A 27,627-nucleotide genomic window follows, 5' to 3' on the forward strand; every position below is an offset into this window, starting at 1 on the left:
TGTTTTTTAATTAAAGTATAATTGATTTACAGTGTTGTATTAATTTTATAAATAAATATGTACATTGTATACTTTACATATATACACACACACACATACATACAGTCTTTTTTACATTCTTTTGCATTATGGGTCATCCCCGGATACTGAATATAATTCCCTGTACTACATGATGGGACCTTGCTGTTTTTTGTCCTATGTATAAAAGCTTGCCTTGGCTGACCTCAACTTCCCACTCCATCCCTCGCCCAGCCCCCTCCCTCCTGGCACCCGCAAGTCTGCTCTGTGTCCCTGAGTTTGTTTCTGTTTCATAAGTAAGTTCTTTTGTGTCACAGTTGAGGTTCCCCATGTAAGTGGTATCGTGTGGTATTGGTCTTTCTCTGACTTCTCTTAGTATGATCATCTCTAGATCCATCCACGTCACCGCAGAGGGTATGATCTCATTCTTTGTCTGGCTGCGTGATGTTCCATTGAATATATGTGCCACATCCTCGTTGTTCCCCCATCTGTTGATGGATCACATCTGTTGGTGGAATCTAGGTGGCTTCCTTGTCTTGGCTATTGTGAATATGCTGCTGTGAACACAGGGGTGCATGGGTCTTTGTGAATTAGAGTTTGGTCTGGATATATTCCCAGGAGTATGATTGCTGGATCATATGGTAATTCTGTTTTTAGTTTCTGAAGAACTTCCGTACTGTTCACCATAGTGGCTACAACTTACATTCCCACCAACAGTGTGGGAAGGTTCCCTTTTCCCCACACCCTCTCCAGCACCTGTCATTTGTAGACTTTTTAATGATGGCCATTCTAACCAGTGTGAGGTGGTACCTCATTGTAGTTTTGATTTGCATTTCTCTCATAATTAGTGATGTTGAGCATCTTTTCATGTGCCTGTTGCCTGTTTCAATGTATTGATAGTATTAGTGTCAGCATTTCCTGTGAATTGTAAAGGATCTTTTTAATAACCATTGAGTAACCTTGTGTTTGTTGGAAACACATCGTTAATTCCAGTGTAGAACAGATGCCATCATGTATGGTGACTGCTTATTTTAATCACTATACTCACGCTCTCAGTGATGGTTTGCCTACCCTGTAGCAATGAAATATTGCCTTGTTATTCATAAAAGGGATGTGAGCTTGTATAACCTTATCTGGAGGAAACAAATGCCGCATGCACTTTTTCAAGTTGAAGCTAGACGGTATAAGTAGGAAAATGACATCACGTTTGCCATCCTTTTTTGACTCAGTTCAGTATTATGAAGATCTGCTTTGTGTTACCATGTGCTGACCGTCAGCTGCGTTGGGCTCCGCTGACATGCTGGGGTTTGGGTGTCAGAGTGTCTCCTGAAGCCCCGGGTACATAAGTGCCCTGCAGAACGACGCCCGCTGAGGTGTCACCACCTTCACAGCGGGGCCAGGAAGCCCTCAGAAACACGGGAGGCAGGCAGCCAGGCTGGGGTAGTGGTTTTAACAACAGATTCCTTTTAAATATTTTTAAGTTAGCATACAGTTACATGCAGTGTTATAAATATAATAGCATTTTACAGTAACATTGTTCTTTCTTTTCCATTTCCTTTCTTGCCCTTCACACATTCACCAATAGAAGGCAAACAGAATCCTTAATTTCTTGGACTAGAGCCCTCTCGGTAGAATCCAGTTTCTAAATTGGCGGGGTTTCCCATGTGACCACAAGCCACCAAGCAGTGCTCAGACGGGCCTGGAGGAGCCCGGGACGCTGTGTTGGCTGGCATCTGGCCCACACCGTGCCATGGGGCCTGGTTTGCAGTGTGGGAGTGGTTAAACGTGCATGATTGGGTCAGCTCCCCTCTGGAAAGGCACAGCTGCTCTTAACCTCTGCTTTTCTCTCTTCCTAGTAAAGTTTGTTTTCTTTCACCTTTAAATGAAAATTAAGATATTTTTAAAGTAGGTCCTGGTATTTGAAAAGTGGGTCATTAGAGTCTGTGAGTCTGTCTCTGTTTTGTACGTAAGTTCATTTGTTTATGGTTACCAAGGGAAAGGATGGGTGGAAGGATACACTAGGAGTCTCGGGTTAACATGTGCACACTCCTGTATATAAAGGAGGTACTCAACAAGGACCCACTGTACAGTCCAGGGAACTCCACTCAGTACTCTGTAGCAACCTTTATGGGGAAAAAATGTGGAAAAGAATGGGTACGTGTATATATGTAACTGAATCGTTTTGCTGTGCACCTACATCTAGCACAGCATTGTCAGGCAACTGTACCCCCGTGTAAACTAAGTTACAGCAGGTCATGTTAGCGGAGTGACTGGGCCTTGACTCCCCCAACATTTATTCAGCCACAGAGACACGGAATTGAATGAGACGCTCTCTTGATCTTGTGCACCTTAACATCTGGTAGCTGTGCATGTAAATGGATTGTTTTATCAGAGCAAAATGCCAGCCTAGGACGCATCAGATGGCCACTCTGGAGGTTCGAAAGGAAAGGTCACTAGACATGCACGCCCATGATTTGAGATGACCCCCTGGTTACCGGGCGTGGGTAACACCGGTGCCGTCCATCCCCTCCCACTCTTGTCAGGGCAGGAATCGTTCTTGGTGTGCGGTCCAGATAGATCAGAGGGGTCAGTGGGTATTTGAAATTCAGTGCAGGGTTCGGGAGGCATGTCACATTTTTTAGGGCCAAGATTCTCATCTTTCAGCCCCACTTTGTGAGTTCTGTGATCCATGAATCTACAGATACAGTTCTGATGGCCAAAAGTAAAGCATGTGAGATACTTGTAAGCAGGTTGGTTTGACTGCCTCCAGACCTGTTGAAGTTTGTGTATCCTGCCGAAGCTGAGGATAGCTCTCTTTACCAGACTTTGAGATGGGCGCTTCTCCCAGAGCCCAGCCCTGTCAGACCACTTGCTCCAGCCTCTCGGGCCTGCTTCCCGCCTGGATGCTGGGGCTTCTCTGCTGCAGCCCAGACCTTCCCAGTTCCCGGCCAGCCCGCTCTCTTCCTTGGCACTCTTTGGATACGCATTCCTGTCATTCCTGGCACAGTAAATGCTGCTTTAAACACTAACCTCCTTGTCTTATTTGCTAGAACATTTTTTTTTCAGTCCATATTGTTTCTGTCTCTTAAGGTTTAGGCCAAGTCCCAATTCTCCTCTGTGTGAATATAATAATTATCATATATTCAAGTTCAGGAGTGTGTTTTTTTGTATCATGTGTTTGTAAAGCATGAGATGGTATCCTGCAGTTGGATTTTGAGAGTGGGTTAGAAGGTGCTTTTTCCGATTTCTGTTCCTCCCCTCTCTCAGTTCCTTGTCAGTGAACAATTTCCAGCTGTGAATAAATCGATTTAAGTTCTTGCTTGCTGGTTTAGCTCTGAGAGTCCAGTGGGCACTGCCTGAGTTTTGGTTTCAGCCTGTGCGCCTTTGTTTCTGCTGCAGGAGTTCATGAAGAGACTGGAGGAGAAGCGCGCCGCCCTCAACAAAGCCACCAGCATGGGGGACGCCATCCTGGCCATCTGCCACCCCGACTCCATCACCACCATTAAGCACTGGATAACCATCATCCGGGCCAGATTCGAGGAGGTGAGTGCGCCGCAGGCCGTGCGTAGGGCAGCGGGAGCTGTGAGAGTCAGGGCGAGGGGCTGTGCACACTTGGGCAATTGATGATGCCTTTAAGGCTGTGGGAACCTGGAGGCTTGCACCCTTTGTGAAACCATTCCTCTGGGTATTACCTGTCTCTGCCACCCACTTTTCTTGAAGAAGTTACAGGCGTTCTGCAGCTGTGTCCCTGAAACGTGAAGAGTCAAATACTTGGTTCACTGTAGAACTTTCTGTCCAACTCCACTTCATATCTGCAGAATAGGTTTTTCAGAGCCATCTATGCTTGTCTATGCACACCCAAGTGAATTCGTTTTGTATTTAAGATCTTAGCTATTTTTATTTCCACCCTGCGCTCCGTGGAGTTAGCATGCATGATCCTTCAGGGGATGCCAGTTCGAACTTAAATTAGAAGGTGAAGGGAAGCCTGGGTGATTGATGGCCATCTTCCCTTATGAGGGTGACCAGTGTTGTAAAGGGTTCCCATATCCTCCACCAGCTGGGTCTCGGGACCATTGATGGAATCTTGAAAGATTGGAAGAGTTACGAGTCTAGCCCAGGGTGATCCTGATACATGTTTCAATTTTGTGTACTTAACACCCATGAAATCATGCCCTATGATGGAAGGGAGTGGGAACAAGGTCTGTTTGTCCATCAGGTGCTGGCCTGGGCGAAGCAGCACCAGCAGAGATTGGCCAGCGCCCTGGCTGGGCTCATCGCAAAGCAGGAGCTGCTGGAAGCCCTGCTGGCCTGGCTGCAGTGGGCCGAAACCACGCTGAGCGACAGGGACAAGGAGGTCATCCCCCAGGAGATCGAAGAGGTGAAAGCCCTCATCGCGGAGCACCAGGTAACAGACGTCACCCCAGCCCGCCTTCTCGGGCCTTCCCAGAAGGCCATGCTGCCTATTTCACTTCCTCAGCCCCCACCCCGGCCCTGGAGCTTCTCTCGCTTTGCTGGGGTCTCCTCCCCTTTTTGGACGCTCCTTCTCTTGGCCCCATCAGGGCGCCCCCCTCGGATGGGTTCTCCCTACCGGCCACCTCCTGCTCCCTCAGCGGGCAGCTCTCCCTGCGTTTTGTCCCCAGGCCCACCCCTCCCTCCTGCACCCCCGTGGCCTCCTCACTTCTTTTGTTCACTGGTCCACGTTTGCATCTTCTGCTGCCTGCTCTCAGCATCTCACAGAAAGCCCGCCAGTCCTTCAGACACATCTCATCTCAATGGGAACATACAGTCTCACTCAAAAAAGTTTCAGGTTCGGAAATGATGGGCATCGTACTGACCTACTGTTCGCTCATTCATTTCTTTAATATGTATTTATGAAGATCACTGAGTGTCAGATTACTTGGCTAAGCAATTAGCAGTGCAATTGTATTTTAATAGAAGTGTAAGATTTCAGCGCCTGTGCGGCCCTGAAGCGTCTCTGGCACCTGCAGTGTTAAAGTGATCAGTGTTCTCCAGGGTGATGAACATTCTGCAAACGTGCTTCTTCACTTTTCTCACTTTTGTCTGCTTCGTCCTTTTCCCATCGTTTTTATCAGTCTCTGCCTTTGCCACAGATTTCGTATACAGGGACACATGGTCAATCATGATCATAAGCCCAAGGAGATGAGACAAATGGCAAGACAGTCAGACCTTTTAAATATAAACTTGAGCCCAGAGGGCCCTCACTGGTAGAGCCCATTTATTAATAGGGATATTTGAGGTGTTTCCACATTTAATGTGAATGCTTTCTGTCACTGTATATCAAAGACATCTTAAACACTTTAGATATGTAGGTGAGATGTGTCCCTAGACAGCCCAGCTGACTTGTTGCTGAGCAAACAGATACTCACTTTGAGATTCTTCATGGGGAGCCAGGATGCTTGGTCCTGGCTGGCCACAGACAGGTTGTGTTCTTCATACAGCTGCTCCCAGGGTGGTCTTCAAACGAAAACAAATTGCTTTTGAAACACTGTACTTACTACCTATAACGCTTTGTAGTCTTTAGAAGTAAGTAAATGCTGTATTATGGTGGTTAGATTTTTTCCCCCCTAGATAAAACATGCATTTTGTTCTTTTTCCAGAAATCGTAGTGCGGTCTTTTTATCCTCTCTCTTTTTAATTCATTTCTAAAGATAGCGTTCACTGATGAACTTGTATTTAGTTGATATCACTGCTTTCTTTCAGACCTTCATGGAAGAAATGACCAGAAAGCAGCCTGACGTGGACAAAGTCACCAAGACCTACAAGAGGAGGGCAGCAGACCCTTCCTCCTTGCAGTCCCACATCCCGGTCTTGGATAAGGGGCGAGCAGGACGTAAGCAGGCCGTTTCTTTAAAATGAGGATGGTTATACAAGAAAGTTAACTTCCTTTTATTTTGAGTTTATGGTGTGACATTGGGACTTCTCTGGTGGCTCAGATGGTAAAGCGTCTGCCTACAATGCGGGAGACCTGGGTTCAGTCCCCGGGTCGGGAACATCTCCTGGAGAAGGAAGTGGCACCCCACTCCAGTACTCTTGCCTGGAAAATCCCATGGACGGAGGAGCCTGGTAGGTTACAGTCCATGGGGTCGCAGAGAGTTGAACATGACTGAGCGACTTCACTTTCCTCTCACTTTGACATTTTGGAGGCATAGGTGATTCTACACGAGCTCTCAATAACAAAAAGTTTTCTTGAAAGAAAACATGGGCTACGTATTACAGCAACTTATTTTAAAATAAAAAGGTAAATCCAGGTTTCTGTGTGTAACCTTATTTGCTTGAAGTATATCTTTAAGATTAGCCAGAAGAAATTAGAAAGATTTGCAATAAGAACAGAAATCATGACCTCCTTTGAAATGACTTGTTCTGCTTCTAGTATGTAAATAACCTTCAAGTGGAACGGAATAGGAATGACCGTGACCTAACTGTTCACTAGTAACCAGTAATCTGATTGATTTTGCTCATGGTCATATGACTTCAGGCTCTATTTACTGACTTCCCAGCCTGTCTTGACCCAACAAAATGACATCAAATTCAATAATAGCTTGGATAAGGTTTAGAAGACACACAATTTATACCAATTTGTTGATTTTCTGAATGCTGTATTAGTTAAAAAAAAAAAAAAGAAAGAAAAAATGGTTTTGGGTCTGCCATGGTAAGAAAGTGGTTAGGGACTCTGCACAGACTCTTGGCTGTCCTGTGCCATACCCCTTCCCACCACCAGCTGGATCACGCAACCTTGGACATGTTATCTAAACCCTTTCTGAACCTCAGTTTTCTCGCCTGTAAAAGGGGAGGATTATAACCTTCTTGGGCTGTGGTGAGGATTTAATTTAACTGCTGTGTGTGAAGTGTTCAGCGTACTTCCTGGACCATTGTTAAATATTAGCTCATTAAATTATGAGCTAATATTAAATTAGCTTTTTAATTTAATATTTAAAATTTTAAATTTAATTTTAAATTAAATTAAAAATGCTCATTAAATATTAGCTATTGATATCTCTGTACAGCCCCATAGGGGTTAGGAAATCTAGGCAAATCTCAGCTTGGACACTACCTTCCTATGTAAGCTGAGGCCAGTGATGTGTTTTTCCAGCTCACATCGAGCCGTTTAGTTGGATCAGGGAGCTCTGTGATGTTATAGAAGCCTGTAAGTGATAGAAAGAGGGCGGAAGCTCGAGGAGGGTGGTAAGTTGGGGCGTGAGCCAGTGTGCGGGGCTCAGCCTCAGCAGGAAGCGGGCCTGGAGGAAGGCCATGCTGCCTCACTCCGGGTGGTCAGGTTGGGGCTGTCGGGCGTCTCACTGACTGCGGCGTCCCCGGCATCGCCTGCCCGCAACTGCCATCCTCGGGGCCTTAGCCTCTCAGTCACAGCCAGGCTTCTGGAACCGAGTCACAGACAGCAGTGCCCTGATTAGGTAGCAAAGAGGAAGGTGGCAGGGTGCTTCTTTGGAACTCAAGTGGCACAGAATTTAGGTTGAAAAGTGTTTGAAGCGTCAGTGTATTGAGAGAGCATCCTAGTACTTCAGGGCTCCTGTCAAGACACGTTAAAATGCCTCTGTCTCTGAACAGTATGTGATCCCTGTTAAGTAAAACGCACTTGGACCCTGATACCGCACTTCACCTCAATCAGAGTTTCTACTCGTCACAGTCAGTAGGGAACTTGATTCACTCTGAATGAGGAGCAGGAGAGGTCAGACCTTAACACCTTCCAGAACCCTGGAGACTTTGCCATCCTAATCAAGTTGTGTTTTAACAGGTAAACGCCTCCCAGCCCCAAGCTTCTATCCTTCTGGATCACAGACGCAAATTGAAACCAAAAATCCCAGGGTCAACTTACTGGTGAGCAAGTGGCAGCAAGTCTGGCTTCTCGCCTTAGAGAGGAGGAGGAAGCTGAACGACGCCTTGGACAGGCTGGAGGAGGTGAGGGGCTCGTGTGGGCATACTGGCATTTGCCCCCATTCACCAGGACGCAGTGCCAACGTCTTGGGTTTTTTCAACATTTCTGGTAATAGATAAACTCTTGATGTCAGAGTACATATTTTATTAATATTTCTGAAATTAATGCCGCAAGTATGAATGTTTTTATGGCAAAAAAACCCCTGATAGATGGGCTTTGGATTTAAGGGATCAAAGTCAAAAACAGATACATTGTAACATAATCAAAAGCTGCCGCCTCAGGTATAGGTCTGGTTTGACACATTTGCTGGCAGCATCACCTAGCAACTGTAATCATTTATAATGCAGATCTTTTAATTATACATACTCTGATCTGAGGCTCTTAGAGTTTCAGATTCTGGAGCTGGTGAATGTTTAAAAGGTGGGAGTTGAGAGCGCCTGGTGGCGGAGAGCTCGAGGGGTTAAATGGGTCGTGCTGAGCTGGGCCTGCTCCCCAGGGGCACAGAGAATGAGTTTGCTGTACCAGAAAATTTCCTTTTGACATTTTGAGTTTTGTTTCTTCTGCTAAGTACAGAACAGAACAGTGGCAGTAATGAAATAAACTTTACAGGGTAAGCATTGAGGCCCCCTTTGCAAGACGATGTCTCTCTTGGAAAGAACGATGTGTGTGTAGTCTAGATGACCATCAAAAATAGCGTTAATCATATTGTGTAAGATAGAATTCTTGTCATCTAGAGCAGCAGTCCCCAACCTTTTTGGCACCAGGGATCAATTTCGTGGAAGAGAGTTTCCACAGACCGGGGGTGGGGTTGGGGGGGTGTGGTTTCAGAATGATTCAAGCACGTTACATTCCTTGTGCACTTGATTTCTGTTATTATTGCACAAGCTCCACCTTAGCTCATCAAGCAGTGGATCCCAGAGACTGGGGGACCCTTGAATCTAGAGGGTCATTAAAAATAATGGTAATTCATATTATATAAGATACAATTTTTTTTTCTAGAGGACCATTAAAAATAACGTTCATATCATATAAGATAAAATTTTTGTTGTCTAGAGGATCGTTAGGAATCACACTCATGTTGTATATGTAATTTGAGCACAGTAGTCACTCAGCCAAATGCCTCTTGCCCTTTTCAGCTTAGAGAATTTGCCAACTTTGACTTTGATGTCTGGCGCAAAAAGTACATGCGCTGGATGAACCACAAGAAATCTCGAGTGATGGACTTTTTCAGGAGGATAGATAAAGATCAAGATGGGAAAATAACCCGACAAGAGTTTATTGACGGAATCCTTTCCTCAAGTAAGTCCCAAGTGAGGTGGCCAGAATGAATGTAGTTTTTTTAAGAAAATGAGCACAGTTTAAGTTTTGGAGCCAGGAATCTTGTGTTATTTATAAGTAATTAGCATCACATTTAAATTTGGCTTTAAAGTCATTGCCCTCAAAAAACTAAAAAACCGTTCTTGGTTAAAATGTATGGCTTTGGAGGCAGGCACACTTACTAATTGTGTCACCACAGATAAATGGCGGTGGGTAAGCAGGTTGATAATTTTTAATTCTTAGATTGTGTTGCCTGGCATAGAATGGGCAGTCAGTAAATGCAAAGCATCCCTCTTTTCTGTTGTAGTTCACATTCTAATCTGATATTGTCATTAGTAGGAAGTTACAAGGCTATAGAAATTCTTCAAGTACGTGCCCCCTTCTTGTTGGCAGAATTAGTTTGATCCTGTGTTTGTGATTTCTTTGGCGGAGGTTACCGGAAACCATTCTCAAAGTAAATTTCACGTAAATTATTCCATAAGTGGTACTTGAACCATATGAAATTTGCTAATCTTAAATAGCTTTTAGCCTAGACAAATAGCCACTTCAAAGGATTCAAGTAGTAAATAAGGGTAAATTTAGGCCACATATCTAGTGATTGTGCTTATGTTACATAAATCAGGTTTTTCTCTTTTTAAAGATTTTATTATATTTGATCATGCTAATCATTTAACTGGCCACACTATAATTCAGATGTACAACCAAGAGTGTCTCAAGGCAGAATTAACAAGTTAGTGCCACTTACTTTTTTTTTAAGACTTAAAGGGGACTTCCCTGGTGGTGCATTGGCTAAAACCCTGCACTTCCGCTGCAGTGGTCATGGATTCAATTCCTCGTCAGGGAACTAAGATCCTCCAAAGGACCCACACGAGGAGGCAAAAACAAAAAAACCCACACAAATCTTTTTTGTAAAATGTTATTATAGGTGGAAGGTCTTATCAGCTTTCATTGGGAGTAGAGTGTACTGAGGATATCTTAATTATCAGTTGTATGTGGAATCTAAACAAAAAGTCGGACTCATAGAAACAGGGCAGGAAAGTGTTTGGCCGGGAGGTGGGGGAGAGGCTGGTATGAGGGTACAAATTTCCAGATATAAAATTAATAAGGCCTGAAAATGTAATGTATGACTGTGGTTTATATATGTATATAAATATGTTTGGTTATATATGTATAACATACGTATGTATATGTATATATACATGTGTATATATATGACATGTATATATGTGTATATATATATACACACACACACATATATACACATGTATGTATATATGTATACATTATATATACATATATATATATATGACATGGTGACTATGATTGATAACATGTATAGATTGGAATTTGCTGAAAGAGTGAAACTTACTCTTACCAAAAAAAAAACTGCAAAAGATAAATATGTTAGGTGATGGATGTGTTAACTAGATGAGAGGAATCCCTCCACAGTGTACATATATCTTATTATGGTTGCACCTTAAATATCTTGCAGTTTCATTTGTCAGTGATTCCCTCAATAATGCTACTTACTATTGTTTTGAAACTGTTAAGAGTTCCCTACCAGCCGCCTGGAGATGAGTGCAGTTGCAGACATCTTCGACAGAGATGGAGACGGGTACATCGACTACTATGAGTTTGTAGCTGCCCTTCACCCAAATAAGGATGCATACAAACCCATCACTGATGCTGACAAAATCGAAGATGAGGTACTGCTTACCTTTATACTGTGTGCAGAGGTCACCTCATGTTCTGCCCAGATACCCTGCACGATTGATGCTGCAGCTTTATTTCCACGTTTCGTTGTTACATAACGGTTTTAAGGATGCCACGATGTAATATTAACATTAGAGTGACTATTTTATCATTGCTTTTGGCAGGTGACAAGGCAGGTAGCTAAGTGCAAATGTGCAAAACGATTCCAGGTTGAACAGATTGGAGATAACAAATACAGGGTAAGTTTCCAAAATAGCTGTGCAGTCTGCTTAAAGGATGAGAATTAAACATGTGATCTGCATTGCTTCCCAGGAGTGCTAATGACTTATTTTTACCATCTATCAAAGGGTACTGGTATGTGAAATTCCAGCTTTTGTAACTTTAAATGATATAAAGGTAGCTTGTTGTATATTAGGACATATCTTTGACATGTACAGGATGTCCATTCAAGGAGAAAAATATTCAGAGGAAAACACATCTTGTATATTTAGATTGCTTCATATTACTTTATAATCTATTATGATCAGAGGTAAGTTTTCATACCTTCAGTAACAAAACTATTCCAAGCCAGGAAGCAAAGTTAAAATGTTGACTCGTTTTTACAAACGTGAGAAAGAGGCAGTATTGTCCTCTGATGCAGAAATTTTTTTTTTAATTTAAATCTCAATAATTCAGTTCACCTTCTTTCAAAACAATTACTTGAAAGCACTTGTGACTTAGTCACACTTTCTCTATCATTTTTTTCTCTTTTTTTGAACATCTCTTATTTGTAGTAGCTAGATAGGAAATGTGCTGGTTTCCCTCCTATAGTCTGTTACTTATAAATGAAACAGTATTCATTTTGTTTTTTGTATTTCTGCATTGAAAAACATTCATCTATTGGGCTGGCCAAAAAGCTTGTTCACATTTTTCCAGACGATGGCACTGAAAAACCCAAATGAACTTTTTAGCCAACCCAGTATACGTTTGAATTTTTACCTTAAATTTGAAACCCAAAGACTTTCCAAAAAACTTGCATGGAAAATTTTCTGATTATTTGGTTTGAAGTTGGGAAAAATGGGTACCTGCACATCTCTAACCTAGATGCTATATCCAGAATCCCAAAGTGTGAGAGAGAGGGGGTGTGTGTGTGTTTTCTGGAGTCATATGAAAAGTTTCCTATTGAACTAATTGTGTCTTTCTTCCATTTTTCATTTTTTTTATCAGTTCTTCCTGGGAAATCAGGTATAAACCAGTGGAATGTATTCTCCAGTTCCCAATGGTTTTTTTTAACTTTAATTCATAGTCATTAAAGCTTGCCCTGGCCCGTCTTTCCCATGCTGTCCCCTAGCGGCTACATTATTGGTTGGCGTGGTGTTTCTGTCAGCGCTATAAGGGTCCTCGATCCAGGACTCCTTTCTGCTTTGTGTCTCAAATGAGGAGATTACCTTCAAGCACACCAGATAATCAGTTGTAGTCTGGCTAGGCACAGTGTTGAGTGCAGTTTTCAGCCCTATCTTTGATAATGCTGTTCCCACCTGTCACCCGCATCTGCTCATCGCAGCACAAACTTGACTGTTGACAATCTCCGTGTGGTCTTGGTGCTTGGCCGTTGAGGAGCAGGTTGCTCTGATGAGGGCAGTGAGAATAGGGCCAGCCTCTGGCAGTGACCCGGGAGGACAGCTCAGAGTGGTCAGCACGGCACTCGGCCTCAGTGATGGTTTTCTCCAGAGCAGCCGCCATCCGTGTGCCCTGGTCCATCGAGTTCGGGCTTTGCGTTCTGGGTAAAGTGTCGCTCTGACAGTCCTAAACGATACAAATCCCCGTGAGGAGCTGTTTCTCTTGTGACTTGACGAAATCCTAGCCGTGCTTATGCCGTTTTGCCCTCAGATTTAAGTCAGAATATTATAACTAAAGACAGAGAAATCATATTTTAATTTAAACAAGGAAAGTTTTTTTTTTTAACTCTGTGCTTTTGAAAACAGGCATGCTATTTGTGACACCTGACCATTTGTGTGTGCCCAGTTGCTTCAGTAGGGTCTGACTCTACGCCACCTCACAGACGGCAGCCCAGCAGGCTCCTCTGTCCATGGGATTCCCCCGGCAAGGCTCCTGCAGTGCACTGCCATGCCCTCCTCCAGGGGATCTGGCCGTATTACAGATACTACTCTCCTCCTCAGTTTCTAAGTCAGATTAGATCTTAAGTTTCAAACTACCAAGTATCATTTACTTGCAAGCAAATTATTTTTTCAAATAACATTTTAAAGTCATTTTGAATAGATGTTTTGAAACCTTCCATTGGTTTGCATAAGAAGTTACTTTCCCTTTCTTGTTATTTTCTAAGTTAGTAATTGTGACAGCATCTTTTATTTTTGGAAAGGATGAAATGACCCCAAAGGTTTAAGTCACTGAAAATACAAACAACAACATTATGTATTTTTCAATTTAGCTGTTGAAAAAAATCAGGGAAATTCTAAAGACATTGGTACCTGTCAGAGAATGCCATCTCAAAATTTAAACTTATTCATATTTAGTATGATGGAAATAAATTGAAATATCATCCCTATAAAATAAATATTTTATATTATTTATATGTGATATAAATATTTACCTATATCCTTAAAGCTTGTTTTCAATGTAATCTTGGACCAAAAGTGTATGTATGGTCTGATTATCTGGTTCCTTAAGGGTAATTTTCTTTGAATCCCCTCCTTTTCCTTTGCTTATTAGCAGCACCAAATTTTTTCTAACAAATTAAATATGTGTTTTGATTTTTAAATTTTAATTTACAATTCACTAGCAGGTTCAGTTACAGGAGAGTTGAAATCTCAAGGCTTAAAAACCATTTTAGAAAAAGCAATGTAAAAAGGTTTGATGTGACTATCTTGAGTCCCACTGGTACATTTTACATACTTTCTGGATCCTTCTGAGTTTCAGGGTCTGGGATGGTTGGCTTTGTTCTAGTGTTCTCTTCCTGAAACTCAGCGTTAAAATTTATGAAAAGCAGCAAATTGTTTCTACTTCAAGTTTTTCTATTTATCTTTCATGAGCCCAGACAAATAGTCACAATTGTATGTTCCCTGCCTTAAAAAGAAGCTCTTTATGTCAACTTGACTGTTGATTTTGCTATGGTATCCGCCAGGTTGGCAACCATGAAATTCAGTCTGGTGGTTTTTGTAAGTTGGTCATGAGCTTGTTAGAAATGATTTAAGGGTATAAAATCATTTCTCATGGGCTTTCATAGTAAATCAACCTTACGATCAGAAACTGCCTGCAGTCTCCTTGTATATTCAAGAGTTGAAGAATTTGTAGCATATCTGAGTGATCAGAGATCCACTGAAAGAGCAGGAAAAGACAAATGCTTCTCAGTGTCAGCAATTTTGATGCATACAGCTTTAAAGAAGGCCTTCTAGATTTAAAAGCTGTATCATTCCTAATGTGTCAGTGTCTGTCCAATATGACAGTAATCTAAAATGGCATGTTAATCCAGCCTTTAACAAATTAGCCTACCAGATCATTAGTGATGCAGAAATTTTATTTAACTGTGAAATTTTTATTAGTCATGATCATTTATTGTCTCTTTTGCTAAGTCAGAATTGCTTAGAGAAAGCAGATGAGTTTATGAACATTTCTGCCACAGATTTCCAACAGCTTTAGGTGTAAGATGAAGTTTTCATGAAGAAGAATCAGAGTTTATTAAATTTTCTTTAGGATCATGTTACCTCCTGGAACCCCCAGGAGACTGGATCAGTGCTTATTTTCATGGCTGTGTTTACTCTCTAGAAACATTTTTCAATTACTTCCTTACTAATGTTGTTTCTGTCATAAGTGAGAAAAATCATTTTTAGAAGAAAGCTTCAGGATTACACGTGATAACCTTCGTCATCTTTTTTCACCCTATTTCCTCTGGGCTAAATCAGCATGCAGCCGTCTAACGCAGATCATGACAAACCCCTCTCTGAGATTTTACTAATCGCTGCAAACTAAGCAAGAAGTTAGAGTTGGTTGCTTATAGCAGATCGCACTTCCTGCCTTGGTTGAGATTTACTCTGGACAATTAGAGGGTCTTCTTTCTTTCCCTTCCCAGTTTGGAGACTCCCAGCAACTTCGGCTCGTCCGCATCCTGCGCAGCACCGTGATGGTTCGCGTTGGAGGTGGATGGATGGCGCTCGATGAGTTCCTAGTGAAAAACGACCCTTGCAGGGGTAAGGAGACGTTTACCGTCAGGGTAGTCACCCCGTGCAAGTATGTCCATCCTGTGTTATTTTCCAGCATCAAAAACATACTGGGGTGTACACCTGAATCTATCACAGCATTGTTCATCAACTTTGCTCCAGTGTATCAAGTAAAACTATACTCCCAGTACATAAAGTCAAACGTTTTTTAAAAAGTTAGCTAATTACTGAGGCTCATTTTGGTCATATATTATTGGGTTGGCTAAAAAGTTCTCTTGGGTTTGCCCATAAGACATTACGGAAAAACCCAAATGAACTTTTTGGCCAGCCCAATATGATGAATGTTCACATTGGTCTGTCAGCCTGAAGTTCCCAAAGAACTTGGGGCAGTTGTGTAAACTGTGTTCCTCGCTCTTGGTTTTTTTTTTTTTTTTCTTTTCCACTTCTCCTGGATAGCTAGGAGACTGGGGGATGGGAAACACTAGAATGTATTTTTCTGTATGAGACACCCCACCATCTGCAGTTTTCAGAATGAGCGATTCGACCAGCCAAGGACAGGATTTCCTCTGTCATTGAAAAGCAAAGTAAGAGGAAAGAAAACCGAGTGATGAAGATTGAAGATAGTGTACAAGAGACGTTTGAAAGCAAAAGTGTTTCTGAAATTAGGGGGAGATGAGGAAAGCAGTATTGAAAAAAATGTTTAAACAATAAGCTCCTGATTTGACTCTGAATTTTGAAGTTACAGATCAGCGCCCTAAGAAGGTGCACACACACCGCACCAATAGCACTCAGGCGGGTGGGACTGGGCTCGGGTGGCCAGTCCGCGGGCCTCCCTGCTGGCCACCGTGGGTGATGACGCCTAAAGGAGTGAAGTAAAAGCAAAGGCGCCCTTTTGTTTTGTATTTGGAAACAGTGCAGCCTAAGGTAGCACAGCTCCACTTATGAAACAAGGGAGAAGGCAGAGTGCTCTGTGCGGTTACCTGAGAAAGGCAGCTTGCCTGGGGCAGGGTCTTCAGGTGCGGTTTTCCTCCCGAGTCAGCCCTGTGCGTGCTTCTCTTCTAAACTGTGCACCAAGGCCCGACCTGAGAAGCCTTGGCGTAGTCGACCGCTGTGCTGTGTTTCTTCTTCTGCTAACAGTTCTCTTGAATGTGATTGATATCCTGTGTCATTTCTTCTAGTTCATCATCATGGGAGTAAAATGTTACGCTCGGAATCAAACTCTTCAATCACTACTACTCAGCCTACTATAGGTTGGCGACCCCTCTCTTTGCCTCTCCCCTCTGGCCTCTCCTCTTTCCTCCTTTGACATTCTTGCTTTCGTTGTTTGTTTTCAAATAACGCGCTTCATCCATCACGTATGGCTTAACTCACATCCAACTGAGCTGGTGCTTCCAAATTGAAACTCTCGACATTGGACGCCCTTCCAGTGTTGCAGACGCAGGGGTTGTGTCTGTGATCAAACACAGGCCAATGCCCCACACGCGAGGCTCTGGCGGCGCCTCAAGAGCGCGTGCACACGTGTCGGTCTGAGTGTTGAATCACAGATGACCTCCCAGATCCTCCGGTCTGGCGTTTGTTATTTTGCATGTTGTAAAACCAGGTTTTTAAGGCATAAAATAAAAATACCAGCCGCCTTCTTGAAAGTGAAAAACCCGAAAGTTTATGTGTTGTCATCATGATTAATAACCCATCTCTCATTCTGTATAACTGTTCAATTAATCCTGATGGTGAAATATTGGTCTCAATCTCCTGGCCTCAGTAGTACCTACAAAAGCCATAGTCCCTGCCTCCCTGGTCCCCTTGGGGTGGGGATGGCATAGGGAAACACTGCAGGCATCAGTAGCGGGTGGATTAACGGTATTTGAGCATGAGCTTGTCATTTTCATGCTGACTCTCTCTTTAATAGTGGTTCCTCTTGCTCTGGTGTCTAGTGTTAGAATAAGCACACTTTTATTTTTATCTTCCCCCAACTTACTTGTATCTAAAAGGAATGCATTGTAAAGGAATGCATTTGACTTTTTGTGATGCTGAGTGGGAGTTGGCATGGCAAAAAGGTGTTCTTGCAATCCTCCACGTGGTCTGTGGTGCCCGGTGGCGATTTTTCCCCTCACATACTGAGCCCCTGTTTTTTTTTTTTTTCCCTTCCTTTCTTGTGTGTGTGCCTTCTCACGTGTTCCACCATCCAGCTAAAGGAAGGACGAACATGGAACTGCGGGAGAAGTTCATCTTGGCGGATGGAGCCACTCAGGGCATGGCTGCCTTCCGGCCACGGGGCCGGAGATCCAGGCCCTCATCCCGGGCGGCCTCGCCCAGTCGGTCCACGTCCGTGTCCGGTCAGGCCGGCCAGGCCGCCTCCCCGCAGGTCCCTGCCAGCAGCACGCCTAAGGTAGGACGCGTTTTCTTCTCCTCCACACTCCCCGTCTAGAGCAGCAGTCCCAGCCTCTGGGATCTAATGTCTGATGTTCTGTGGTGAAGCTGCTATAATAATAAATAGGAATAAAGTATGCAATTCATGTAACGCTCTTGAGTCATCCCCAGACCAATCCCTGGTGCCAGAAAAGGTTGGGGACTGCTGTGCTAGAGTCTGCTTTTCAGTGTTTGGGGTTCCTAGAATTTGCAGGACCAGCTTTCTCCAGATGTGTCCCTTATCACAATATGGAAGATGCAGGATTAAATATATGTGTGTGGATGTGTGTGTGTGTGTATTTTTTTTTTTTTTGGTATGCCTTTGCCTTGTGGCCCATATAGAGACAATCTGTTTGGAGACTTTGATACCTTTTAGACTGCATTTTCTTTTTAAAGCTTCATTCATGTTTTTGGTGTGTATGATTTGCCATCAGGCCTTTCCATGTGTTTTTAATGACGATCATTCTTCCTGCTAAATGAGTAGCTGTGACTCTCTCTTTCCGTGGCTTTGCTTTTTATCTGCCATCCTTCACGTTTGATTTGCCATTGTTCCATACAGATTCTCCATCCTTTAACACGCAATTATGGTAAACCCTGGTTGACAAACAGCAAGGTGTCAACTCCCTGTAAACCAGCCGAGTGCCCTGACCTTCCCGTGTCATCTCCTGAGGTATTGTAAGGCCCCAGATTCCAGCCTAACAGCTGCCTTTAACTATCACTTACTAGCCCTGCGCCACCTCCCCCTTGATAACTGCACTTTTGACAATACTGTGTCTTTTTAAACACTTCTTTGTAGTAAGTCTCAACCCAGCATTTCTAGGCAGACACGAGAGTAAGGGGTCAACAGAAAAGACGGCTTGTAGCTCTTTAACCTTGCCACCACTGCGGGCTCTTGATCGCTTCTGCTTTTTGTTCTCTTGCTCATACTTCTGCTTTTCTCCCCTGGGAGAGTGAAGTACAGGAGACTATACCCAGACCTGAGTCCAGTTTCTTTTCAAGCTGATGGTTTCCTTCTGCTTCTAGACATAATTTCAGCAAGAAATACTATAATCCTTTTTGGGAGAGAGTGAAAGGCAGTGTTATTTGCAAGAGAATCACTTAAAAGAATGTGGATTGAGTGTTCTCTCTGGGCAAGGTCCTTCTGACTGTCTGGTGTGTTACGTCTGTCCAAGAACACTGGGTGGTTGGGACATAGCCTTTTAGTCATCAGTGCCGGAGGTCAGGGGCTAAGGTAGGCACAAAGTTATCTCTCTTTCTCAAAAGGTGTATGTCTTTATTAGACTTGATGATTTTTAGTCAGTGTGCTCTTTTTTAAATGACATGCTCTATGGGGATAAGATATTTAGGTGATATAAGATTTGCCAAGATTAACTCCTATATCAGATCATTTATGTTCAACTGGAAGTCAACCATATGTCTTTTAAAGAAACTTCTCTGTAAAATGATAAACATAGGCACATATTTGACCAGAATCACAAGAATTGGGTGGGAGAGAATCTCTAAATAACTCTTCCTGAAACCAAGGAGGCATTTCATATTAAAGGCAAGGACTCTTGGATGCAAGTAACTTAGTACCACTCGAAAGCCTTTTATGCTTTTCCAAAACTCTTTCTTACGTATTATTTAACCCTCACACTCATAATGAGAGGCAGGCAGAGGAAATATCATTGCCCTCCTGAGACCGGAATGGTGTAAATGGAAATTGCTGATGGAGGTAGAATCGGGCACAAACCAGTCCTCATCCCCAGCCCCTCGTCCCTCTCCCTTCCCCCGAGTGAGCGATGTGGTTTAGTATCACATGTTCTGTCTCGAGGTGTCACTTCTGATGGATCTGTTGTGGCCAGAACTGAAAGCAGAGGAGGGAACCTTACGTGAGATGTTTGTTTTAAATATTTAGGGCTTATGAATGGATAAGAAAGCTGTGGTACATATACACAACGGAGTATTACTCAGCCATTAAAAAGAATACATTTGAATCAGTTCTAATGAGGTGGATGAAACTGGAGCCTATTATACAGAGTGAAGTAAGCCAGAAAGAAAAACACCAGTACAGTATACTAACGCATATATATGGAATTTAGAAAGATGGTAACAATAACCCTGTGTACGAGACAGCAAAAGAGACACTGATGTATAGATCAGTCTTATGGACTCGGTGGAAGAGGGAGAGGGTGGGGAGATTTGGGAGAATGGCATTGAAACATGTATAATATCATGTATGAAACAAGTCGCCAGTCCAGGTTCGATGCACGATACTGGATGCTTGGGGCTGGTGCACTGGGATGACCCAGAGGGAGGGTATGGGGAGGGAGGAGGGAGGAGGGTTCAGGATGGGGAACACAGGTATACCTGTGGTGGATTCATTTCGCTATTTGGCAAAACTAATACAATATTGTAAAGTTTAAAAATAAAATAAAATCAAAAATAAATAAATAAATAAATAAATATTTAGGGCTGTGCTACTCCGTTAGTTCAAGTTTTTAAAAAGTGGAAACCACCCCCCCCCCCCACCCAAATTAAAGTCTTTAGGTAATAGAAAACTAGGTATGATTTCAAGTAGCCTCATGAGACAAAACAACAGTATCCTTCCGTGGAGGGGTCTTTCAGAGGACTGAGTAGCTTTGTGATCATAAAATCAAGCGCGTCAAGGCACCTGACGAGTGCTTTTGGTGTTCCGGGGGCAGGAACTGTCACCTCGCATAATATGTTTCATCACCTGCGAGTCCTCAGTCTCTCTTGCGTTGCTGAGATTCTCAGTTAGGGATTTAGCTGAAGCAGAGCTGTCAGACTTCATTTGGGGAAGTTACTGCCCACCTCAAGCCCTCCTCTTTCATGACTGTGAAAAAGTGATTAGGTAAGTGTGAGGATTGGTTGTGGTTAGATGTGTGATAATATTTTGAACACTCAAGTAATCTATATGAATTCTATTTACATTCTATACTTAAATGTATAGAGAGTACGTAAATGAATTATGAATATCACTAATATTAACAAATTGCAAGTCTGATGTATCAGGAGGTCTTACATATGCTTTATTAAGCATTTAAAAGTATTTGATAAAGGAAAATTAATTTTAAAAAGCACATATAATTATATAGATTTATTTCCTCCAAACAGCTCCCTGACTGTGAGCTCATTGAGGGATGAGATATCCTTATACTTCTCAGGAGATTTGTTTTTTCTTTTTTTAACTTTGGGAGAATTTTCAAAATGTTGTCGTGATGAAGAAAAAGTGCAGTGATTTTAGACTTACAATAAAAATTTCATAGCTGTGATTGCTTGAACGCTTGTAAGAATTTTAAGAGAATCATCCCAAAATGGTGTAAGGTATCTTGTGTGTGAGGACCATAGAAAGTGACAGGGCCAAGGGATAAAAGTGACGTCTTACAGATTAATAAAGTGTCACTTTTGGGGGTCATTTTGTTTGTTTAAATGATGGCTGTCTAAGCATTTCTTATTTTCTTTCTGTTCTGTTTATTTCTGTCTTGGTCCCTAAAAGCCTTGCAAGCAGCAGATAATCCAAACACAGTTTTTCAGAGCCCCATCTTCTCTCTGTACCATGCAATCACCATCCTCTTTTTTTGGCTGAACTCTGAACTCTGTGATATTCACTGACTGTCTGAGAGATACTAACATACTCACAGTTTGTTGCCTCTATTTTCATATCTTCTCTCCGACATGGACTCATCTCCTTTAGAGGGTTCCCTCTGAATGCAGGGAGAGAACAAGAAGTTCGTAGGTGGGAGCCCAGTGCCTTGTTAACCGGTAGGCTGTCCCCTCCACCTCTCAAGTGTCAGCGGAGGGTTCCCACAGCCTGCGAAGCGGTGTCGGTGGAGGATCATGGGACAAACGCAGTGTCTGAAATGTCTTTTCCCTGCTTAACCACAGGGGACGCCGATACAGGGAAGCAAGCTCCGACTTCCGGGATACTTGTCAGGGAAAGGCTTCCACTCCGGGGAGGACAGTGGCTTGATCACCACCGCAGCTGCCAGAGTGCGGACCCAGTTTGCCGGTGAGTCTGGGGTGCTTCCTCCCTGATGTGATCTAAAGGTGGGAGTCCCGTTTCTTCCTAGTCAGGGAAGACGAACTGATGCTGCTGTGTGCTTCTGAAATGACAGGTGGTCCCAGTCATCCATTTAAGATAGGGGATCAATGAGCCAAGGGGAATAAGAGACTCAAAAATTCCCTTTCAGAAAGTACCAGAGAAAGATGAGAGAGTGACTGTGAAATCAAAGAAAAGCTACAACAGGATCTACCCTTTCAGGCCAGAAGGTCTGGCCTCCTTTGCTGCTTGATAATTGCGCTGGGCTGTTTTGGGTTGTTGGAAGAGCCCAACCACTCTGGTTCTGACTCCAGGGTCCTGAGCACAACAAGCCTCAGTTCAGTTCAGTTCAGTCACTCAGTCGTATCCAACTCTTTGCAACCCCATGGACCACATCACGCCGGGCCTCCCTGTCCATCACCAACTCCCGGAGTTTACTTAAACTCATGTCCATTGAGTCGGTGATGCCATCCAACCATCTCATCCTCTGTCGTCCCCTTTTCCTCCCACCTTCAATCTTACCCAGCCTCAGGGATTTTCCATTGAATCAGTTCTTTGCATCAGGTGGCCAAAGTACTGGAGTTTGAGCTTCAACATCAGTCCTTCCAATGAACACTCAAGGACTGATCTCCTTTAGGAAGGACTGGTTGGATTTCCTTGTGGTTCAAGGGACTCTCAAGAGTCTTTTCCAACACCACAGTTCAAAAGCAGCAATTCTTTGGCGCTCAGCTTTCTTTATAGCAAGCCTGAAGCTTCTTTAAACAAAGTTTTTTGTCTTCCGTTCCCCTCTGCTTTGAATTCCTTATCTGCAGGTAAAACTTTGACCAAGTGCGTGCTGTGCAATTGCACTGCGCACATCCCTAGGGCAGACCTGCCACACTTTGGAAAACACAGTCTCCAGTTCAATACGTCTAATCCTTCCATCTGTGTCCAGTCAGTGGAATTCCTGTTTAAGTGGGATGGCTCCCAACCTCCACTTTGTGTGTGTATCCAGCTTTTTGTATATTTCATCCACTTAAGGGTCACAGCAAGGCCATAAAACCCACAGGTATTGCCTGAGCACCTCCTGGGTGTTCAGCAGACTGGCTGAGATTGAGTGTGGTGTTGAGCTTCGAGAACCGGTGGCAGGGGGCGCAGGAGGCAGGATGACCTGTCTCTGCCCTCTCTCTGCTCAGATCCCAGGAGGACGCCGAGCCGACCCGGGAGCCGGGCCGGCAGCAAAGCCGGCAGCCGGGCCAGCAGCCGCCGCGGCAGTGACGCCTCGGACTTCGACATCTCGGAGATCCAGTCCGTGTGCTCCGACGTGGAGACTGTCCCCCCAACACACAGGCCTACGCCCCGAGCAGGTTCTCGGCCGCCTGGAGCCAAGCCTTCCAAAATCCCCACGCCCCAGAGGAAATCACCTGCCAGCAAATTGGACAAGTCCTCCAAGAGATAGTGCAGTTGGTTCCGCCGCGGCCCTTCCTGAAGCCTTTACTATTTAAGTCTGAGAGATGTAACATATGATGTAGAGATTATTGTGAAATATTGCAAGAGGTGAGTTTAAAAATTCTGCAGATAGCCTTATCTGTGTATTTGTCTTTTTCTTTCCTCTGTATGATTTTGGGTCAGATAGTCTGGGGTTGGACTCACACCCTCTGTGAGGCAGGAGAGAGTGTTTGACAGGCACAGAGGTTCCTACACTGAGCACACGGTACCTGAAGGTAAGTCCACAGCCTCCCGGCAGCCAGCCCTCCACTGGGCGCTAATGTGAAGGATACCTCATGACACGCCCCTGCTTCTCTGGAGACCCCGAAAAGCCAACAGACACCCCCAGGGATCTGTTCCGAGATGATGTCAGTGTGAACTGCGAGATGGGGGGCAGAAAGACAGACACACCCACCACGGTTCTTATCCTCCTGCTGACAGAACTCACAGGAGGTTCCTTTCCGCGCCTTCCCATGCTCTGAGACTCCCAGACTCTTGTGCATTTCTGCGCCCATGGCTTCACCTGAGGCCAGAGGCCACCTGGACCTGAGACCTAGTATCCTGTAAGAGTATCATCATAAAGTGCATTCATCTAAATGTGAGGTTTTCTTTTGCTTGAGTGGACAGTAGCGCCTGTACCATTGAACTCATTTTGTATCAAAGCAAGTTTGCTTGCGGAAAAGCTATGAAATAAAATATGTCCCTTAACTACATTGCTATGGAATTAATTTTTTTCCCCAGGGAAAAAAAAAACAAATCCGTGTATTTTTTTATGAGCAAATATCCATTTGGAGTGACCAAAAGAGACTTAAAAATGGGTTTATTTTGATTTTCTCATCTGAAATAATCATGTTCTGGTATTATATCTATATTTAATAAATATATACCTTTTAATTTATTATGTATACTCACATACTATAGAAAGATATTATTATAGTATGCATTTAATAAAACATATTCACATGAACATATGGAATAACTGATTCTTTAAAGTGAATTTTTTCCATTTATTTGTTTTAAATAAATGTTATATGGATGATCTCTCTTTAGTAACAGTGTAATAGGCTAAGTTTGGGGGACAGAAACACAAGGATATAATATATAATGAACAAATGATAAAATAACAGTCATTCTACTTTTAATTCAAAAGTGCCAACCATGTGCCAGCCACTGTTGGTGACACTGAGCCTACAGGGTCCCCAGCCCTCTTCTCTTCAAAAGGGGAAAAGTTAAATCACTAAAAAACATGAACTGAAAGCAGGGAATGTATGACAAGGTAATATAGTTATATCCTTTTAGCCTGCGTACATTTAAGAATCAAATGGTAGAGTTTTATTTAAAATGGCATCAAATATGATTAGAAGGATAGCAGATGGTTCCTTTGGAACCATGACCAGTTATGACTTCCCTCGTGACATTGTCAATTTATTTCACAAGTGGGAGTGGTGGTGATCAGGTTCAAGGTGATAATCATGTTTTCCTCACGTGACCTTTATCACAGAGGACCTGGAATCTCCACGGACAGAAATTCAGTACTTCTTTCAATGACAAAAACTTCTTTCTCAAAGCATGGGCCTCAAATGTGTGCCTTTGATGGGAAGCATAGTTCTAACCTAAGAGATCGTGTGTTATAATTCATGCATTTTGATTGTAAAAACGTCATCTGAGAAGGCAGTTGAAGTTGTTACTCCTTTGGTGCTTTGAATATGCTTACGTGTTCAGAGACAAATTTAAGAACATAATTTTATCTCAGCTCATTTGAATGCTGCCCCTGTTAAAGACCTAGGGATTTTGCTTTTTTGTAACAGAAAAATACACTTTGGGAGAAAGGTAAGTGGTTTAAAATATTCCTGAGAGTCTTCAGGAGCTGTTCCCAGTCACTAGCAGTTGCCTTGTGGGGAACTTTTCACTCTCTGATGTCTGATGTTTATTTCCTCTTGAATGCTTGTTTTCTGGAGCCTCATCCTGACTTCCGAGGTCTCCTGTAAACTGTCCTCCTCCTCCCTATGTACATTGCCTTCTCTTCCTCTTCTTTCTGTCTTTTTGCATTCTTTCCTTCTTCTTTTTTTAAAACCATGACATTGGACTGACTCGCAGCACTAAAAATCAGTGTAAAGATTGGGTCTGTTAAAGATAAATTGAGGCATATTAAGAACTTTAAAAGACCTACAATACAGAGACAGACTCACAAACAGAGAGAACACGGTGGTGGTTGCCGTAGGGGTTGGGTGGGAGGGGAAGGACTGGGAGCATGGGGTTAACAGATGCAAACTATTGTATATAGGATGGATAAACAACAAGGTTCTACTACATAGTACAGTGAGCTGTATTCAATATCCTGGGATAAACCGTAGTGGAAAAGAATATGACTATAAAACAGAATCAGTCCCCTGTACAGCAGAAATTAACACAACATCATAAACGGACTACATTAAAATTTTTTTTAAATAATGAGCAAAATCCAATTCTAATCTGGCAGCCACCAACCAGAAGTGATTAGGAGTGTTCCACCAGCTGGAGAAAGAGAGCAAGGAAATTGTTGCGTGGCTGCCACTCAGAGCCCCGCTGACATCCTGTCATCGGCTTTGATCTCATAACCTTGGCGTTATGGACTAGATTTGCAGGACCACCTGTTTTTTGGTTCGCTTTCAGTGCTTTCTGCAGATGTCAGGGTAGAGGAATTGGCCCTATGGAAAGGGACATGCCTTTTGAGTAGGAAGGACTGCGAAAAATAAGGTGGTTAGCAGGGGAACTTACACAGCACTGTACATTAGTTCAGATCAGATCAGTCGCTCAGTCGTGTCCGACTCTTTGCGACCCCATGAATCGCAGCACGCCAGGCCTCCCTGTCCATCACCAACTCCCGGAGTTCACTCAGACTCAGGTCCATCGAGTCAGTGATGCCATCCAGCCATCTCATCCTCTGTCGTCCACTTCTCCTCCTGCCCCAATCCCCCCCAGCATCACAGTCTTTTCCAATGAGTCAACTCTTCGCGTGAGGTGGCCAAAGTACTGGAGTTTCAGCTTTAGCATCATTCCTTCCAAAGAAATCCCAGGGCTGATCTTCAGAATGGACTGGTTGGATCTCCTTGCAGTCCAAGTTACGTCTCAGTAAAACTGGACGGGAGTTACGTTACCTAACTACACTGACTGTTCTCAGCAAATTAGAAGCAACGGTGTCTTACTTAACGAAAGGGCCATAGATTATGACGTTTCAAGATTATGAGCCAAAAAGATTTGAAACAGTTGAGACCAGGGCAGGTCTACAGTTACCCTCATCTACAGAGTGTACCCTGCTGTAGGAATGCAAGGTTAATTGAAAGTTAAGAGCTGAAATCAAAATGTTTACAGACAAGCAAAAACTAGAATTCATCACCACCAAACCAACTGTGTAACAAATGCTAAAGGAACTTTTCTAGGTGGAAAGGAAAAGGCCACAGCTAGAAACAAGAAAATTACAAAATGGGAAAGCTCACCAGTAAAGACAAACATATAGTAAAAGCAGGAAATCATCAACACACAAATATATCAAAACCAGGAATCATGAGAGGAGGAGAGTGCAAAGGCATGATGTTTGAAATTTAGAGATCAATTTGAACCAAATTTTTAATTTATATATATAAATACATATACACCAAATTATATATATTTATATATATGTATTTGTGTCTATATATACACACATACATACATACTGCTATATCGAAACCTTGTGATCAAACCAAAAATCTACAATAGATACACAAAAAAGAAAGATAGCCCAAACACAACATTAAAGATAATCATCAAATCACAAGAGAAGAGAACAAAAGAGGAAGAGAAGATAAAAAGACCTACAAAAACATACAAAGCAATAAAACAACATCATGGCAACTATATATAGGTAATTGCATTAAATGTAGAGAGATTAAATGCCCCAACCAAAACACACACACTGCTTGAATTGATTTTTTTTTAAACGACACCCAGTGTATGCTGTCTACAAGAGATCCACTTCAGATTTAGGAACACCTGCAGACTGAAAGTGAGGGGATGGAAAAAGTTATTCCATGCAAATGGAAATCAAAAGGAAACTGGAATAGCAATACTCATATCAGATAAAACAATTTAAAGACTGCTAAAGAGACAAGGACATGACACTATTATCAAGAGATCAACCCAAGAAGAATACATAATAATTGTGAATATATATGCAGCAATATAGGAGCACCTCAATGCTTAAGACAAATATTAACATACATGAAAAATTGACACTACCACAGTAATAGTGGGGACTTTAACCCCTCACGTCAGTAGATCAGCAGAAAACGAGGAAACAGGCTTTGAATGATCCATTAGACCATATAGGCTTAATTAACATTCATAGAGCATTCCATCGGAAAGCAGAATACACAGTTTTCAAGTGTATATGGAACATTTTCCAGGATAGATCACATGCTGGAACACAAAGCCTTGGTAAATTTAAGAAAACTGAAATTTTTATCAAGCATCTTTTCTGACCACAATATTACGAGATTAAGAATCCACTACAATTTAAAAAATGCAAAAAACAATATGTGGAAGTTACTACTATGCTACTGAACAACCAATGGGTCACT

At 42.8% G+C, this 27,627-nt stretch overlaps 1 protein-coding gene and 1 long non-coding RNA gene across 23 annotated transcripts in view; one reads left to right on the forward strand and one right to left on the reverse strand.

Annotated features, from left to right (window-relative positions):
- The window catches only part of DST (dystonin), a 519,362-nt gene extending 495,620 nt beyond the window's left edge, over window positions 1-23,742 (forward strand). For 10 of the 22 annotated variants that reach the window (XM_061397801.1, XM_061397794.1, XM_061397782.1 and 7 more), the window contains 14 exons: window positions 3,418-3,561; window positions 4,235-4,423; window positions 5,740-5,869; window positions 7,790-7,953; window positions 9,067-9,229; window positions 10,799-10,953; window positions 11,125-11,199; window positions 12,167-12,184; window positions 15,027-15,144; window positions 16,293-16,364; window positions 17,301-17,500; window positions 18,080-18,185; window positions 21,404-21,532; window positions 22,738-23,742. In XM_061397801.1, the coding sequence (XP_061253785.1) occupies window positions 3,418-3,561; window positions 4,235-4,423; window positions 5,740-5,869; window positions 7,790-7,953; window positions 9,067-9,229; window positions 10,799-10,953; window positions 11,125-11,199; window positions 12,167-12,184; window positions 15,027-15,144; window positions 16,293-16,364; window positions 17,301-17,500; window positions 18,080-18,185; window positions 21,404-21,532; window positions 22,738-23,000 (1,926 nt within the window). In that variant the 3' untranslated portion in view covers window positions 23,001-23,742. The remainder of the gene's footprint in view (window positions 1-3,417; window positions 3,562-4,234; window positions 4,424-5,739; window positions 5,870-7,789; window positions 7,954-9,066; window positions 9,230-10,798; window positions 10,954-11,124; window positions 11,200-12,166; window positions 12,185-15,026; window positions 15,145-16,292; window positions 16,365-17,300; window positions 17,501-18,079; window positions 18,186-21,403; window positions 21,533-22,737) is intronic. The other 12 variants (XM_061397786.1, XM_061397791.1, XM_061397792.1 and 9 more) reach the window with 5 other exon arrangements.
- Window positions 17,810-21,493, reverse strand: LOC133236045 (uncharacterized). The gene is made up of 2 exons (XR_009732713.1): window positions 21,404-21,493; window positions 17,810-18,185 (listed from the first exon to the last, which is right to left on the reverse strand). It is a non-coding gene; the product is annotated as an uncharacterized LOC133236045 (long non-coding RNA).
- Window positions 23,743-27,627: the final 3,885 nt, after the last annotated feature.

Source organism: Bos javanicus, chromosome 23 (genome assembly GCF_032452875.1).
Source record: "Bos javanicus breed banteng chromosome 23, ARS-OSU_banteng_1.0, whole genome shotgun sequence".
NCBI lineage: Eukaryota > Metazoa > Chordata > Mammalia > Artiodactyla > Bovidae > Bos > Bos javanicus.